The sequence below is a fragment of the Bombus impatiens genome, unplaced genomic scaffold, assembly GCF_000188095.3.
Source record: "Bombus impatiens unplaced genomic scaffold, BIMP_2.2 scf_0487, whole genome shotgun sequence".
NCBI classification, from domain to species: domain Eukaryota; kingdom Metazoa; phylum Arthropoda; class Insecta; order Hymenoptera; family Apidae; genus Bombus; species Bombus impatiens.
In genome coordinates this window covers 182970-198852 of record NT_176906.1, presented here as the reverse complement: position 1 = coordinate 198852, position 15883 = coordinate 182970, and the positions used below count along the sequence as shown (strand labels likewise).

At 37.4% G+C, this 15883-nt stretch overlaps 2 protein-coding genes and 1 long non-coding RNA gene across 12 annotated transcripts in view; 1 reads left to right on the top strand and 2 right to left on the bottom strand.

Moving 5' to 3' along the window:
- Positions 1-11317, bottom strand: part of LOC100744329 (elongation of very long chain fatty acids protein AAEL008004) — a 38621-nt gene extending 27304 nt beyond the window's left edge. For 2 of the 7 annotated variants that reach the window (XM_012387775.3, XM_012387774.3), the window contains exon 1: positions 93-656. The gene's annotated coding sequence lies outside the window, so the exon portion shown is untranslated. Of the gene's footprint in view, positions 1-92; positions 659-5713; positions 5836-9918; positions 10931-11018 lie in introns of those variants that run through there. The other 5 variants (XM_012387772.3, XM_033321737.1, XM_033321738.1 and 2 more) reach the window with 5 other exon arrangements.
- On the top strand, positions 3944-6952 carry LOC112213141. 4 transcript variants are annotated; one of them, XR_004462013.1, is made up of 3 exons: positions 3944-4809; positions 5507-5644; positions 5733-6952. It is a non-coding gene; the product is annotated as an uncharacterized LOC112213141 (long non-coding RNA). The 4 variants fall into 4 exon arrangements; XR_002947017.2 differs by lacking the exon at positions 3944-4809 and having other exon boundaries at positions 4864-5644; positions 5733-6015; positions 6114-6952; XR_004462014.1 differs by lacking the exon at positions 5507-5644.
- A 757-nt stretch (positions 11318-12074) lies between the features above and the next one.
- Positions 12075-15883, bottom strand: part of LOC100743508 (elongation of very long chain fatty acids protein AAEL008004) — a 38801-nt gene continuing 34992 nt past the window's right edge. Inside the window, exon 6 of the mRNA XM_012387809.3 lies at positions 12075-15864. Coding sequence (XP_012243232.1) covers positions 15517-15864 — 348 coding nt within the window. The 3' untranslated portion in view covers positions 12075-15516. The remainder of the gene's footprint in view (positions 15865-15883) is intronic.

The following is a 15883-nucleotide window of genomic DNA, read 5'->3' as shown; positions in this document are numbered from 1 at the left end:
CGTTACGTCATGTCAGAAGGAAAAACAACCGCACGAAGTGGTTGCGCTTCTATTGGAAGCGAGCGTGGCAGCGTTACTTTCAGCTCACTTACCGGACAATCGGCCGAAGACAGCAGTTATCTCACGTAATCGTCTCTTTCTGAACAATCGAACATACACTCTCTTCTTCTCTCTCGTGTCACTGTTGATTGGGAAATTCTTCGACGAATTTTTGTCCCTTCATGAACCTTCGTCTTGTGCCAAGTTTTTCTCGAATTTGCACGAACTGCTCGATGAACGAACGAAGACCAGTTGTCAGGCACGGTGGGCCGACGACGAATCGCCACGATTTTATAAATCGGCTACGGAGACACGATGTTTTCGCTTGACTCCTCCTTTCTCTCCTCGTGAACTTTACGAAATAGTATCAGACAATAGACTAGGGTAAATCAAATTGAATGAAACGAAACGAAAATTTAAAAAAAGAAAAGAAAGAGATAAAATAAAAGAAGAGAAAATAAAAGGAAAGAAAAGAAAAGAAAAGGAAAGAAAAATAAAAAGCTAAAGAAACAAGAGGAAAAAAGGGTCGGAGTTGAAACTCGCGCTTATGCGACACCGATAATATTCGTACGAATAAACGCGCTGCCGCCGTGCCAAGTTGCGGACTGACAGCGGTTACGCTGGTGGATTGCTTTTAACCGAGCCGCCATATTGGTATCGCATCCCTTCTACCTTTTGCGATCTTTCGACGCTTGACGCGAGATCGGTCGCCTTCATGGACAACATTCGTCGCGCGCCTCTTACCGCCCTTCGCGATCCTTCTACTTTTCTTTCGTCTCTACTAATTATTCCACCTGCGAGTCTTCCTCTTTGCTCGTTTCTGGAATGTTCTCTACGATTTACTTCCTACTTATTTCATTCGTAGCTTTTATACGCGGCTACTATTTCTAAAGATAAGATTTATGCTCATATTTTATAAAATGTAAATCATCTAGTACAGGATTGAAACATCTCTAAATAAAAAATTTATTTCAAGCTAAACAACTACGTATTACATAAGATCTAAACGACTTATATATTGAGAATAATTACAACAAATTATCACAGCTATAAATTGTCTACACAGAACGAATAAATTTATATAATAAATTACACAGTTAATTAGAATTCAACAAAAAAGGACGATTTATGAAGCAGGCTATGGCGGTCTGTTAAAGTTTTACGTCAATCCTTTTGCTTGCTTTGACGCTAAAGATAATTGTTTCTGCGAATAATATCCAAACATTTATATTACAAAGTAATATAATTATCCTCAGTAATATGATTAACCTTCGGAGGGCAGGTGAAAAATCGTTACAAGAGAGGCCAATTTCCGATCTCTATGACCCAAACCTAAATTGCCCATTATAGGTCCTTTAGATTTAGTTCTAATAATGCCTGTGATATGGCATATAATATATATAAAGAATATATTAAGAAATGTGAATATATTTATAAAATACGTGTATCTATATATTTTATTACGTATTGCATTGCGTTCGTTATCGCTATTATTTTATCGCTATTATAGTATTATCTCCCTCTGATGATACCTCGTCATTATCATTCTTGCCACGTTGTAAAAATTCACTAAACATGGACATCGGTCGTTCATGTTCCCTTCTCATTGTTATACAGAATACTAAATTGTTAAATCGGCGTTAGGTTTTTTCTCGGGGTTCTTTGTTTAATAGAGCTTTTTAAAGGTTAATAGAGATTTTTTTATCCAGTTAACAGCAGAATTTAATTTTAGAAATCTCTTATGTGGTTAGGTCGTGCAGTGCGTAAACAAATACAAGTCAAATGCAGTTAACTGGCTAATGGTAGTACTTGCACTTTCTGCGTTTCGTCGGAAAGTATCATATATGTGGGTCATTTTCAGTTTTACAGAGTCGCTACTATTTCTTGAGAGACTATTTCTCGAGATAGCGTGACTATAAAATTTCTGAAACATATTTTGATTTCGGAGAATATATTTTAATCCTTAGTGAACCGCATAAACCGCGTTTTTTGACTCACTCCCGATCTATGTAGATGTTTTTCTCTTACTTTGTCTTCTACTTATATCTTTTTATTTATTTTACTGAATATATAATACATAATATATAATACATAATTGCATCTTTTATGATAACTTTAGACTCAATCGTACAATTAAGAAATGTATAGGAAATAACAACTACGTATGTACGAGGTAGTAAAGTCTGAAAATTGAAATTTTATTAATGACGTGAATTGTTTCTGTGAAATACTAGGTATGACTTGCTAAAAGTGTAGATACGTAAATACGTATTCTTTTTCTTCAACGTCCTATTTCAATAAATCTTGCAATAGACTGATAAATAATTCATTATCATTATATTTTTATAAAAAAGCTAATGATCGTATTTTGCTTGCTTGTAAACAAGTTTTTAATTTCATAAATACAAGAAAATTATCAATAAATTTGACTTATTTAGTGGAAAAGATCATGAAAGATATCATAATGGAATAATGTAATTACAAGCATTAATGAATTTTGCGAGATAAGTTTAAATCCTTCGGAGCCTTTTGGTCGATGGTCAAGAAGTCAGATGAAGGTTTCGTTCGTTTGGCCGACGTGACTGACATCATGTGACAAAGGATTTGTTCGCGAATACGCGAATAGTTGGTTTAAAGACTTAAAACGTGTTTACGATCTTTGTTGAACTTGCACGAAATACAAATAGTTCATTTATCTTTCGCCCGTGTCTATTAAAAACTGATCGCTAGGTAAATTCCATTCGTGAACATTTCCTTAACAACTCAATTAGAATTCGAATTGAAAACTTTGGCGGTTTGACAAATTTGTCTTTTGCCTGCTTCCAGGCAAAGTTCACTACTTTGAATTTTTAACGTGTTTTTATTCGATTCGTTTCTCGTACCTAGTCGGATTCATGCTGCGGAAACTTACGGAATATGTTCTGTTTGTTTAGAATGCTTTCCTCTCTTCAAAACTTCGACATTTGCAAATTTACTCGAATTACATTCTATATCCAATAAAATGTATTATTATTACCAAGTTAGGTGATTCTTATTGTACCAATACATACCACGACTTAACTTGTGTATAAATTATTCGTGCCTTAATTTTGCAAAATAGTAATGCAAATGATTATTTGTAAATATAATTTCCAATTCTTATTAATTCTCCGATTTCCGCGAAGAAGAATGCATTAGGTCAAGCTGGTTTTCTTAACCTTTAATTCCTAACTAGAACAAAGGTTGGCAAAGAGTTTCGCCTTCAATTTCTATCAACAGTATTTTCGCCTCCTTTCGTATATAGAAAGTAAAAACGTAACGATTTGTACATGCACTTTCCACGGACTCGCAATTTTGCGACTCATGCAGTTACAAGCCACTGTTTTTCTTCGAACAACATAATTACTCGTGTAAAGAATACACGTGTAATTTCAAAATACGCATAGACGTGTGAAAAACACAAATAATTTGACCTGGGGTTCGTACATCGATGACGATAGACGATAGTTTCTTATTCAGCGACGCAGAAAAACGATCAAACAAGAGAAGACAATATTTTCTACCAAATTGTAACGTCACAAGATGATTCCACCTCCTATTTTGGATTCTCTTCGTATTTCGACAAAGCCTCTGGCTTATTAGATCTTATTATATCTTCGAAACTAACAGTGACTCAAGGCAAAAACGAATCTGACACATGAATAAAGTTGATCTCTTTTTCTCGCGCAATTCTCCCTAAAATATTACTGAATTTATTGTATCTACTCTTCCCACGCACGGGTTCGTGCGGGAACGTGAATGGTAATTTTCAAAAACTCGCGCTCGATTTCGAACAGCACTCGTACCGATCTAAAGATATATTTTCTCGGTACGATAATGCGTGGCTGGCTTGCCAATTACCGTATAGACGAGAGTGCACGGTTGTCCTTTCCACGAAGACGTCGCGTCTCGTCGCGTCATGATTCTCGTAGAAGAGACCTGATTATCGAGGAAAAGCGGTCGGTGTCTCGCGATTTTGTCTGATCGCCAAATCCAGCGAATAAGTAGGTATCACGGTCTTTCGCAACGAAGCAACACGTTTTTGGTCGGTGATGCAATTTCATTGCTAATTACGTCACTTTTCATGTATATGTATTTTTGAAAATATCTGGACGAGTAGAGACCGGTGGTTCAGACGGTTCACGAATGTTTTACGATCGATTTTATTGAACGGCGTAGATCGACGAACGAGAGACCATTGTAAAGTTCAAAATCGTCAATAAATGGCCGACCATAATTCGACGAAGAGGAAGAGGAACTGCTTAAAATGTAAAGCTTAGAAGGTGGCTGGCTGGCTGGCTGGCTGGCTGGCTGGTTGCCTCCGGGATCTTGGAGCAGCGTATTTTCAAGCAAACATTGCGACAGAGTGGAGCCATTCGACTTTACAAACTTTGCATTTACATAAAACCAAAGCAAAGCTGGTCGACTGTATTAAGTTCAAGATCACGAGGAATCCTCGAAGCACCGAATCCCTATGCGCTGCGTCACGATCAAGAATATCGTTAACATCTCTTCCACGAGTGTCCTTAGAGTTAAACGATATTCAAATTCAAAACAGACCGCGGCGGCCGTTATGGCTATACATATATACAAACGAGCACGTTTCTTTGAACTCTCCTGTAACCTTCCTTCATGATGGGCAGTTTTTACCGATCGAAGAATCATCGGCTATTGGTCAACAATTTTAAATCTCAAGTCTCTAGTCAAAATGAGTCGAAGCGCGTCGACATTATTTATCGTCTAAGTTTCAAGGTACGTGCAAAATTTACGAATTGGAAACAAATACTTTTCAATTTCTTTTCTTTTTTTTTACTGCTATAACGTATCTGTACAGAATATATGAAGAAAGAGATGAGTAGCGAATACAACCATCTTAGTTTTCATGTTTAGAAAATTTGATTAAGCGATGATGGCTCATATAAAATTTAGTAATAAATTCAATGAAATTTGGTCGATCGAACGAAGGTCGAGCCTCTCGTTAGAATAAGAGCTACTTCAGTGGCATCGAACAAAAGTGAGATATAAAAACGTGTCGACAGTCACGCGCATCATAAAAGAACTTTTTCAATCTGGCATTTATTACACGATAACACTCGATTACATAACTTTCTCATTGTTAATTGAAAGAGGTTGTAAATAGTTGGTGAAACGAGCGAAACAGCTACTTTTGCTTTAGCAGAGTTCTGGCAACTGACCCGTTCTATGAAACGACGAGGAAATTACAGTACACTTGAATCGCTGGTAGGCAATAAAACGGAAGTTTATCTCAAAGGAAAACGTTTAACCACAATGCTTAAAATTCATTCTATTACTATCGCGTGCTGCCTCATGTTTTTTTGCATCTACGAACGTATAATTGCATTCAATAACATCGCGCAAGGTGTTAATAAGAAAATTGTTTTAGGCATTCAGCAGAATAATCATATATTGCAAGTACGTTATTTTTTAGGCAGGCTATGTATCTATAAACTGGAAAATGACTGATCAATGAATATTTTTGCAAAGTGCTCACTGTCGATGCAACGTTTATTTCTAAATGTACGAGGCATCAAATATTGATCGCTAGTGACATCTAAACTCTTGTACGGTAAATGTGACGTTCATGTTTTATAAGACATACTGTATAATTTATCAAGCTTCCAAAGCAGATACTCACTAATTATTCTCACGGATAGTTGTTTAGACAGAACGGTTTGGATACGCGACCGTGAATTTCGGAGCAGTCTATTTCCCTCCCTCACACACACACGATTGTTCACACGAACGAACGAACGAACAGAAGGCACGATATACACCGATGAAACCACCTGTACAAATCGGCGAACGTGGAGCGGTATCTCGTTGCGGTAGTGGGCAGTGAATGGCTGTCGCACGCGGAGCAATTGCTCGCTCGAAGAAGAATTCAAGAGGAGTTCTCGCGTTTTCCACATGGCACACGACCTAATTCGTCCATCTTACGTAAGCGACAACATTGGATCATTCATGCTCAGCTGATCGCAATACGCGCGCGCTGCTGCAATTAATGCGCGAGTACACCGGTACTTTTCTATCTGTAGAAATACGCACAAAGGGGTCTCTAAATATAATTTCCACGGGTTAACGGTCGATCCGTTTTAAGATTTAATCAAGTCGGACGATGTTTTACGACGGTGGTTTATGAACGGTACGAAAATTATCCAACCGCTTCCGTCAGTGTCACTGCGTCAGATGGTACAGTAGCTCGTAAAAGAAGCGGATTTCACGGCGCAACATTTGAAACAAAGTACCGTATTCGATTCGATTTTATCGATCGACCGATAACAGAGGACCCGATACACAAAGAATTTAGCCTTGGCCTACTGTTTCACCGAGTTCGGGACACGAACCAACGAATCACTGTCGCAAAAGTCGAGCGTGAGTGTTGATAGTCCGTTGCACAACGGTAGAAACGTGCCCACGATGTTCTTTCCCGGCTGGCGGCTTTAATGGAGCGATTCGTACCGTTTGTGAATCGTGATTAACACGATTCGGTATGCTCGACATTGTGTCCTGTTTTTCAGCCAGCTGATGGATCGCGCCTCGAGGCCACTTGACCTACATTATTTTTCGCAACGAGGCCCACCTTTTTGTCATATCGTTTCTACACTTCCCTGGAGATTTGCTGCAACCATTTAAACGAGAGCACGCGAGAAACGAGAAGACAAGAAGAAGTTACGCAATGCTTCTCTAAGCTGAAAGAAGAACTGAAATCTTATATTGGGTCAGTGGAAATTTGCCCAAAGAAAAAGAAGTTCGAAAAATAATTCTGTAGGGAGTTAACTGTACAGAATTGTGTAGCGAGTTCCCTCTGTTTCGTCGCAACGCAACGTAATCATACGTTGGAAAATAAAGATTCGATTGGATGATTCTCCTTTGACCGTCTCGATTACATGGAAGTCGTCCGCGCAGGGGTAGGGAGTGGAATTTCTCATCGAGCGGGCTACACGAAGTCCATGCCGCGGGAGAAAGTTTCGGCATCGACGGGAATTACGCACCGTTGAAATAATCGTTCGTCCGTGCAAATACTTAGTCGTCCCTCGTCTAACGAACTTTGTTCAAGTGCAATTACAATCGTGAGACGTGATTGAACGTCTAGATATTCATCGTCGAACGATTGAATGGAAACCTCGAATATGGGTCTATAGGACGTTTTAGCGAAAATTGAATTAACAATATAGTTTTATAACCTTTGTCAATCGTTTTGGTATACACAGGTTGTAGCCATTTCGTCGGAAGGGGGACGTAAGAAGCACATTGGGTGTTTGACTACTAAACGCGCTTTAAAGATCTCCATTCAATTGCTCGACGAAATACGACCGAGATGATTTCTCTACGATGTCCGAAATTTTACAAACGTTATATTCAAGCGAGAATTCGATTCGCTTAAAAGCTTGTGCTTTTCGAAGAATTTTACGTAATTAAAAGCAGATAAACGAAGAAACCGTGATCCAAGTAAGAAACGATAGCCACGAAATGTCGACTCGACTCGCTTAATTCCGCCTTTCTAGTTGCCTAATTCTCGATCAAACGAAGGATTCCCGTGGATTTACTTTGTTTCTGTGGTGAACGGAGCGTAACCGTCCAAGAGAAAAGACAGAGAAAGACAGAGAAAGACAGAGAAAAAAAAGAACGAAGAATTTTACGCAGTCTTCGATTCCGTGGTCCGAGGAATATGTCGAAGGTCTCGTTGTGGAGAAATATCTGCAGATACGCGAGGAGAATATTGAAAGAATCGACACCAACGATCGACCTAGCACGCGCACGATAGATCGCGCGTGATTCACCGGTGGAACTTTATCGTATAAAATTATAATATTCCTTAAAACTATATTTTACAAAAATCCAAAGAATTCTTTTATTTGTACTCAGAGCCACGTTTCGGATTGTACATTGTATATATAACACTTTCTCGCGTGTTTCATATTGTTTCAACGAGTGATCGATGCAATGCAAAAAAAGTCCCGTCTCGACGTTACGTGTAATTAGTATAATTGAACGTGTTGAACGTTCGTTTCTACCGAGACCTTCAGTCGCGGCTCCAATAGATCGTGATTTCCGTGGAATTCCATAAAGATTTACGTACGTAGAACATAGAAATCATGCGTAAACTCAACGTCATCGTACACTTTCTTTCCCCAGTGGAAAAGTTCCGCCGAAACTCTATTCACCTTGCTCCTTGGTTTTTCTATTGTTCCGATAACGATATTGGCTTTTACTTGTATACGACACTCGGAAGTGAAAATCAAAGTTAAACCGGTTGCAAGGATGGCAGACAAGAGAAAGAGGGGGGGGGGAGAGAGAGAGAGAGAGTCAGACAAATAGACAGACAGACAGACAGACAGACAGAGAGACCAACTGACCCTCACAAACTTCCATTTCCATGTTCATTAACGCCAGTCTTATTTCCATCGTCGTTGAACGAATCAATTGACGCTGCCCTCGCAAACCTCGATACGACGAATTAGAGAGATTTCGTCCAAAACCTCCCTGTGGGAGTTAACGCGAGTCGAGAACTTTCATCTCGTGACTTCCACTCGCGTGTAAACAAAATTACGCAAATCGATCTAGGATAAGTGTGCCTATCGGATTTCGTGACGCTTTCGTTTTTATAAATGTCGAAACGTCCTCTATTGTCACGAAATTGGTCAATACCATTCTATTCCTTATCGACTTTCCCTCCTTCGATTTTCCTAGCGATTTACAACACATACGTGCACGAGGCAACATCGCGGAGTACCGAAGTTTCTCGCAACAATCTCGCCGGTTTCAGCGAATACATGATTTATTTCGTAATGAATGCACGCGTGATTTTTTGGAATATCTCTGTCGGATGTACCACGCTGATTTTGTATTCTCTAGATCGTCAATGTTACCGGGCTTGTCCTTGTTCGACTGGAAAACGATGCTTATTTGTTACGTGATTAAAACTATTGTTATGAAGCAGGGTGACTATAATAGACAATTAACTTCGATAATTGAGAGAGAACCTCGTTTTATAAAACTGATCGTACAGATTAATCTTACTGTGAAATTGTTATACCTGCTCATAATTTGGACTTGCTGTAAATTAATTGGGATTAATTAATGCTTGTATTGTTTAACACTGTTCTTAAATAAGAAATCAACGATGTACTTATGCGATGTGCTAATTGAAGTTTCGTTAGATATTCGCATACAAACGAGCGCATCTGATGATCATAAAAGATACTATACCTTAAGAAGTTACTAAGGTCAGGAATCTCTAACATTCAGTAATTAAAACATTCAATAGAGGTTCATTTGAAAATTTCCATCTACTCGCTATGTATATAGGGACTCAAGGAGGTATTTGAATACCTACTATAGAAAATTTCTTTGTATATATTATGTGTATTATAAAAAACTATATACGTATACTTGCACTAGACATTTTATAACATCTATGTATGTCAAAAATGTTTTGTCTAACATACATAGTATATTAATAAAAAGTTTCTGTTAGTGTTCAAATACTATATGAGCTACTGTATATTTTGTCTTCCTGTATATAAAAATTTCCAAAGCAACACAGTGTTAAGGTTAACTTTGTGAAAAGCACAATTCCATTTAACTACCTTGTCACATTGAATAACTAAACGTCACTGACAGTGAGTATGTATATATTTGAGCCGAAGCACGTGCACCTAACCGATCTGAACCATTTCATCCAAATCGTCCAATGGGTTGTCCGCTGTAAGGGGCTCGATTCATGCGCAAAGTTGCTGCGCAGCATCGATTCCACGAGACGGGAGCACGCTTAGATCATGATGCCTTGAATACACCGGTAATCTGAATAATCAGCTGATCGAAAGAAATGTTACTTACCAGTAGCGTGCAGGTCGAACGAAAGAGATGCAGTTTTCTTTACTTGTTGCGTCGTTCGAATGTATCTTGTCTTTCGTTTGCGTCCTTCTGACTTTTTTCTTTCTTCCTGCACGTCAATAGATACCTCACTTGCTCGAACGAACGGTGTGCCACGCCGGCCAGACTTTCGATGGATCCGGTTAAAAATATATACAGGGCGGGGCTCGACGGAGATGCTCGAGCTTGCTCGACGATTCTTCCTCCTTCTCGGTGTGTGTTACGCATCACTCTCATGCAGCGTATTCACGACTGTACGTATCATCGTCATCATATCGCAAAATCGCCGTACCTTTCTCGTATTCCCTTGACGTCCTGTAGTGCGCTATGAGTTTCGTCGTTGCACTGAGAACCGCCGACAGGATCGTAACTACCAGCTGAGGAGCCCACAAAACCCCAAGTTTTTCTCCGACTGAACAATGATAAACAAAAACGTGTCAGTTGCAAGTCTTTGGAAGGTATCAACGACATGGTGGATTTATTACGACGCTGGTGTTCGTAATTCTCGGCGATTCGTGAACGGTGAAATCATAAGAAAGTTTGAAATTTTATGTGGTTACGTAATTACGAAGATTGATCGATAACGATCTCGATGTTTTGATTTCTATTTTATGTTTAACGTTGCGAAATGTTGTGAACCAGCGTATACGCGATTATCCTAGAAAATTCGATTATGCTTGTAATACAAGTTTTTTTTCGAATGTTTCATCGTGGCGAATCACGCTGCTATTTTTGTTACGGTAACGATCGCTTTCTTTCGTAGAAAATGATCGATTATATAAAAACTGTTCTATACCGATTGAATAAATATGGGAGATATCTTAGGAAAACTATCATCTTCTGTTCTTTAAAAAATTCATCTTCTTTGATACATATCTTTGTTCACAAGATACGCACCTGTATTATGCCTATGATTTGTGATTCTTTGTATTATATTGTCGGATGGCTTCGCGGCGTGCCGTATGTCACCGTATCAACATAATATTTACTCATAAGCTTCTTAAAAATATTTTTCATTCGGTATTAATAACAGTCATAAGGTAGTTAGAATAGTAATTACTTACGTGTATCGTAGAATTACAATGTTTCTGTTATTACTGTAACCAGAATTTTTAACTACGAAATTTGAATTTCGGTAAAACTTAACATCACTGTTCCACCATTCATTCATTTTGCATTGCATGGAAATTCGGAACGTGCAGCAACTGTCACTTATATCAAGTGTCAAACATACAGAAAATACAAACTGAATTAAAGATCAGATACGAAATTACGTTTAATGAATACACATACGATGAAATAATTCTATACAATCTTTTCATTGTTGCACTCTTTCCAGCGACGCCGCAATGACATACATAATTCGTGTTCTGTTCAATTATGGTACATATATAGATAGATCGATAACTTGACGTTAGATCGATATTAAAATCGATATTACTTTCAAATTCAAATTTATAAACTTAACCTGACGAAAATTAAAATAGTGTAGAATGCGTTTATTTATATTGCACATACTATTCGTTTAGTAATATAAAATATGAAAAGATTTGTAATTAATATAACCTACCGTGGTATCGTACTAATTACTAAATTTGTCTTTTCATTTTGAATTTCATTTCACGCGTGTAATTTTCATATACAAAATAGCAATGAACATTTTCGCTATCTGAACCTCATCGTAATCTGATAATACCCTAACAATTGATATCGTTGTATTTTTAAATGTATCAAATTTCATTGCATGCAGCGATATTCAAATTTTTGTATGAAAATGTCAATAGTATAATTCTATTGCGTAACATCGTGCGAGTATTCCAGTAAATGTAATGAACTTAGAATCAAAGATATCATAAATTGTTGATAAAATAGCTATCAATAGGCCTTTGAAATTGACAGATTATTATAACATACAGTTATAGTAAATATAAAGTATAATAAGAGAGAGTTTCTGTCTCATCTAATTTCAATCGATATGGACAGTGCGAACTACTCAAACATTGCTGTCATTATTTACTTCCTGGAGTGCTTAGTTAACAATTATATAGCAATAATACTAGTGCGTACCGTTTTCAAGGGGTGTGTCGATCATTAAATAAACGTACACCGATTTCCCTGTGTTCATGGCTGAAGGCAACTCGCTCCTTTTTAATTCATTTATTCTCGTGTAATTCTCCCCAATTATGTACAAAAATATAATGAGAATCAATAATCATTACAGAGTTCGTAACATTAAGTAGGTACATGACGATGTGTGTGCTCTTATCTTCTCGGCCTCATGTGAACTTGGCTTGTGACACCTTTCACGTGGTTTGAACAGTTTTTCTTCTCTTTTTCTTTTCCCATGTTTATTTTTGAAAGTGAAAGACGATCGACCATCTTGATTTATGTATGTGTTTATGCGCAAGTAATCTCTTTCTTTTCCTCTATAAAACTCAAATATCCACTCGTTAAATCTACATATAGTATATATCATGAGAATTCGGTGTTTTTAATTTTCTTCTCTTGTCTTTTGTATACGCATTTTGTATATGCATTGTTTCATGTATACGTATACAAAAAAATGAATAGTTAGTTTGTTTGAGAATGGCGTAATTTTAACTCGTTTCGTATTGTACCTGTAGGACGTGAATGTTGCGTGGAAAGAAACAAAAAAGGAAGTACACTTATACGTTGACAAATCCTTTCCATGACCGTTACACTCTATTCGAATGAATGAATTGGTCATCGATCTAGTACACAGATATCTTATAGTTAACACCATTAGAGGCTTCCTTCCTGTAACCTTTTATAACATAATTCGCAAATTTTATTCGCATTATGGTTAACTTCATCAGATGTAAGATTAAGAATGCAAAGTGTAACGTCAACAAAATATCGAAATCATTAGTCAAAACGACACGAAGAGTATTTCAGAGCCTCGAGTAGCATGAATTGCAAAAATCTTGGTCGTAAAAGTTCTGAAGGATTTTCGAAAAATCGTATTGTTTGATTTAATAGTATTATCGTAATTTCATCAAAAGAGTGCAAGACTTAGCCGAAATGTATTATGTACTTGCACGTGCCCAATGTAAAAACGCGTATGCTGAGAGGCAGCCTTTTTCTTCCTTTTGTAAGGTTTTACTTAACTTCTTTTCTTTGCGTTTTATTTCGGAAGAAGTACGGAGAATACTTAATCGCTGTGATATATTATGGTAGATTTTTTGAACTCTACTGATAAATGATCTTTGTACAAACGTGTTGATGAAATATTTACGAACTTCCGCTAGAATGTTCTACCGTCGTGTTCTGATGTCGACGCGGTTTATTGTCCTCATTGACAGACACGAGTTGGTTCGACAGAATTCTTTACTTTTACGTTACATTTTCCAAAAACACAATATGGTATTTTTTGCAAGATTTTAACAGGTGCAAAATTGCTTTGTTTTCTATGCTAGAGATATTCTTAAAAATACGTTCATAATGAAATATATATTAAAGAAAAGAAAAATAAATAAAGAAAACAACTATGCAATACGTTTATGACTCGTATTGGTTCGCACGATATTGTAGAATTAAAAATTTATAATCACTGGATACAAATACGTTTCGAATAGAATTTACCGCGAGTTTACACACATTAAAGAAGTGATAAAAGGATGAGCGATTTTAATCGATTTATATGGCGTTACAATGTACGATTTGACTTCAGTCGTAGTTGGGAATAATATATTGGTGTGATTTTATGTGAACGGAAGAGGTCGGATAAAGGAATAACACTCTGAGCGTTGAAGATATAAAATTATTCGCTAAATCGTAACTCGAAGATCAATTCCTGTACACATTGGAACGAATGATAAAGATTGGAACAGACCTTTGTTGATCTGTCAACTGAAGAAATGCATTCGTATATCGTCGAAAGCTAATTTTACCAAAGAAAGAATCTTTTTCAAAATCCGGAAATAATATTTACATGTACGTTTTACGACTACATTAACAGTCTTGTCGACGTTAGTTTCTCTTTTTTTTCTTTTTTACTTTTTTTATTATAAACCATTCTTCAAATATTCTTCTAATACGTTATTGAAACTTGGCAATAATAAATTTTCATATATGAATACTTTCACAAGAAAGCACATCTTTGACACCATTAACGTCTCTTTTATTATGCAATTGATCTATTTCTTTGTAAAAATATACAACATTAAATTTATAGGATCGAATTGTTTTTTTTCCGTCAGATTTTTTTATTTCTGTGTGATCATAAATAAAAACCTTCATCTTTCCGTAATAGGACGAGTACAAAAGTTTGTATCCTTAATAAGAGATTTGTATGATTCCTAGATAAACGTTTTCTCTTTCCCCCCCATGCGTTTATAACATGTACATATATTTGAACGATTGGCGTTCAACCTTCTTTTTTCCCAATTTGACCAGTTCGAACGGTGAACAAGAGATAAATTTCGTCGAGAATCTCTAGAACTCTTCGGAAGCTTGATTCTGCAATAACAACTGAAATATTCGTAGATTTCATCGAATATTCTATTGAAAATAAGTATTGCATTGCTTGATCGTAAGCAATAAAAAAGCTATTCGAGCGTTGCATATTCAAGAGAACTACTGTCTTTTGCTGAGTTGATCTAATCGATGATCTCTCAATAAAAAAGGAGGAGAATCAAGCTTCGAGAGGAAGGAGTGGTACGATTTCTCCTTTCAAATGCGAATCGACAGACGCTTACTTATACGACGAACACCAAAGCTTTGAACACAATCGGGGCAATAGAGAGACAGAGTCGGACAATAAGGAAATATGGTAAAGGGGATCGTTTCGATGCGTCCCAATAAGAAATGCCTCGTAATCACGTATAACTAACAAACGATCACACTTGTTCACGCATACATAACGCACGCGATAAAACGTTGTCGCCAATCGCGTGCGGAAAACATAATGTTCTGATGAGGATCGATTATTGATTTACTCATCGTGTGCGCGTTTTAATTTTGTCCGTTTATTTACTCTGGTCTCTTCGCATTCCTCGGTCATTCTTCACGTTCCTTTATGCTTTTATCCGTAAAGCCATCGACGAGGCAACGATTTTCAGAACCACCCACAATCCGGTTGCGGATGCCATTATACATACATATGATACACAATAATACAGTGCAGAAGAGCCCTTTCCTTATTAATAATATATATTATCAGTAATAATTCTTATATACTCCCCTTATATAACCTTGTTAGACTATCCCGATAAACGCAATCGCCAGCCCATTAATACAGTTTAATATGAAATAATTTAAAGCGTTAGCAGAAAATCGAACGTACGCGCGACTGGTCTCTCGTCGACGACTCTACGTGTAAACATGAACACAGACTTCGCGGCGAATTACAACTAGCATAGTTTATCTTCCTGTAGAACCGCGCGCAGTCACTACTCGAATTAGATCGATCAACAAGACGTTGTGTACGAAGTCACAGCACAATTCCCAAAAGTGCCGGCGAGATTCAACGCGTGATTAACTGCATCGTGTGATTTGGTATCTCGATGGTTCTTTACGAGCTTTTACCAAAATCAGAATGTTCTAAGCGAGCTTTTTCTCTGTATTATTGTTGGCAACGTAACCGTTGTTGGTACCGTTGCTGTAACAACTGTTGTATTCCTTGTTGTAGATAGTCGCGTACGACGAGACACCGTTTTGTCGTGGCACCGAATCCTCCAAAATAGGCATACAAAGACCGGTCGAACCATTCTGTAAACTCTTGTCTGTTGGTTTCTTCGTTTTGCCCACATACTTCGCTTTGTAAAAGTCCGAAAAAAGACCTAAGAAAAGCACGCCATGTAAACCGATCCAAATCATGAAGCCGCGAGGATAATCGCACTCTGTGAATAGAAGCTGGAACTGGTGACTCATGATCAACACGAACTGCACCTAGAAAAAGAAGATTCCT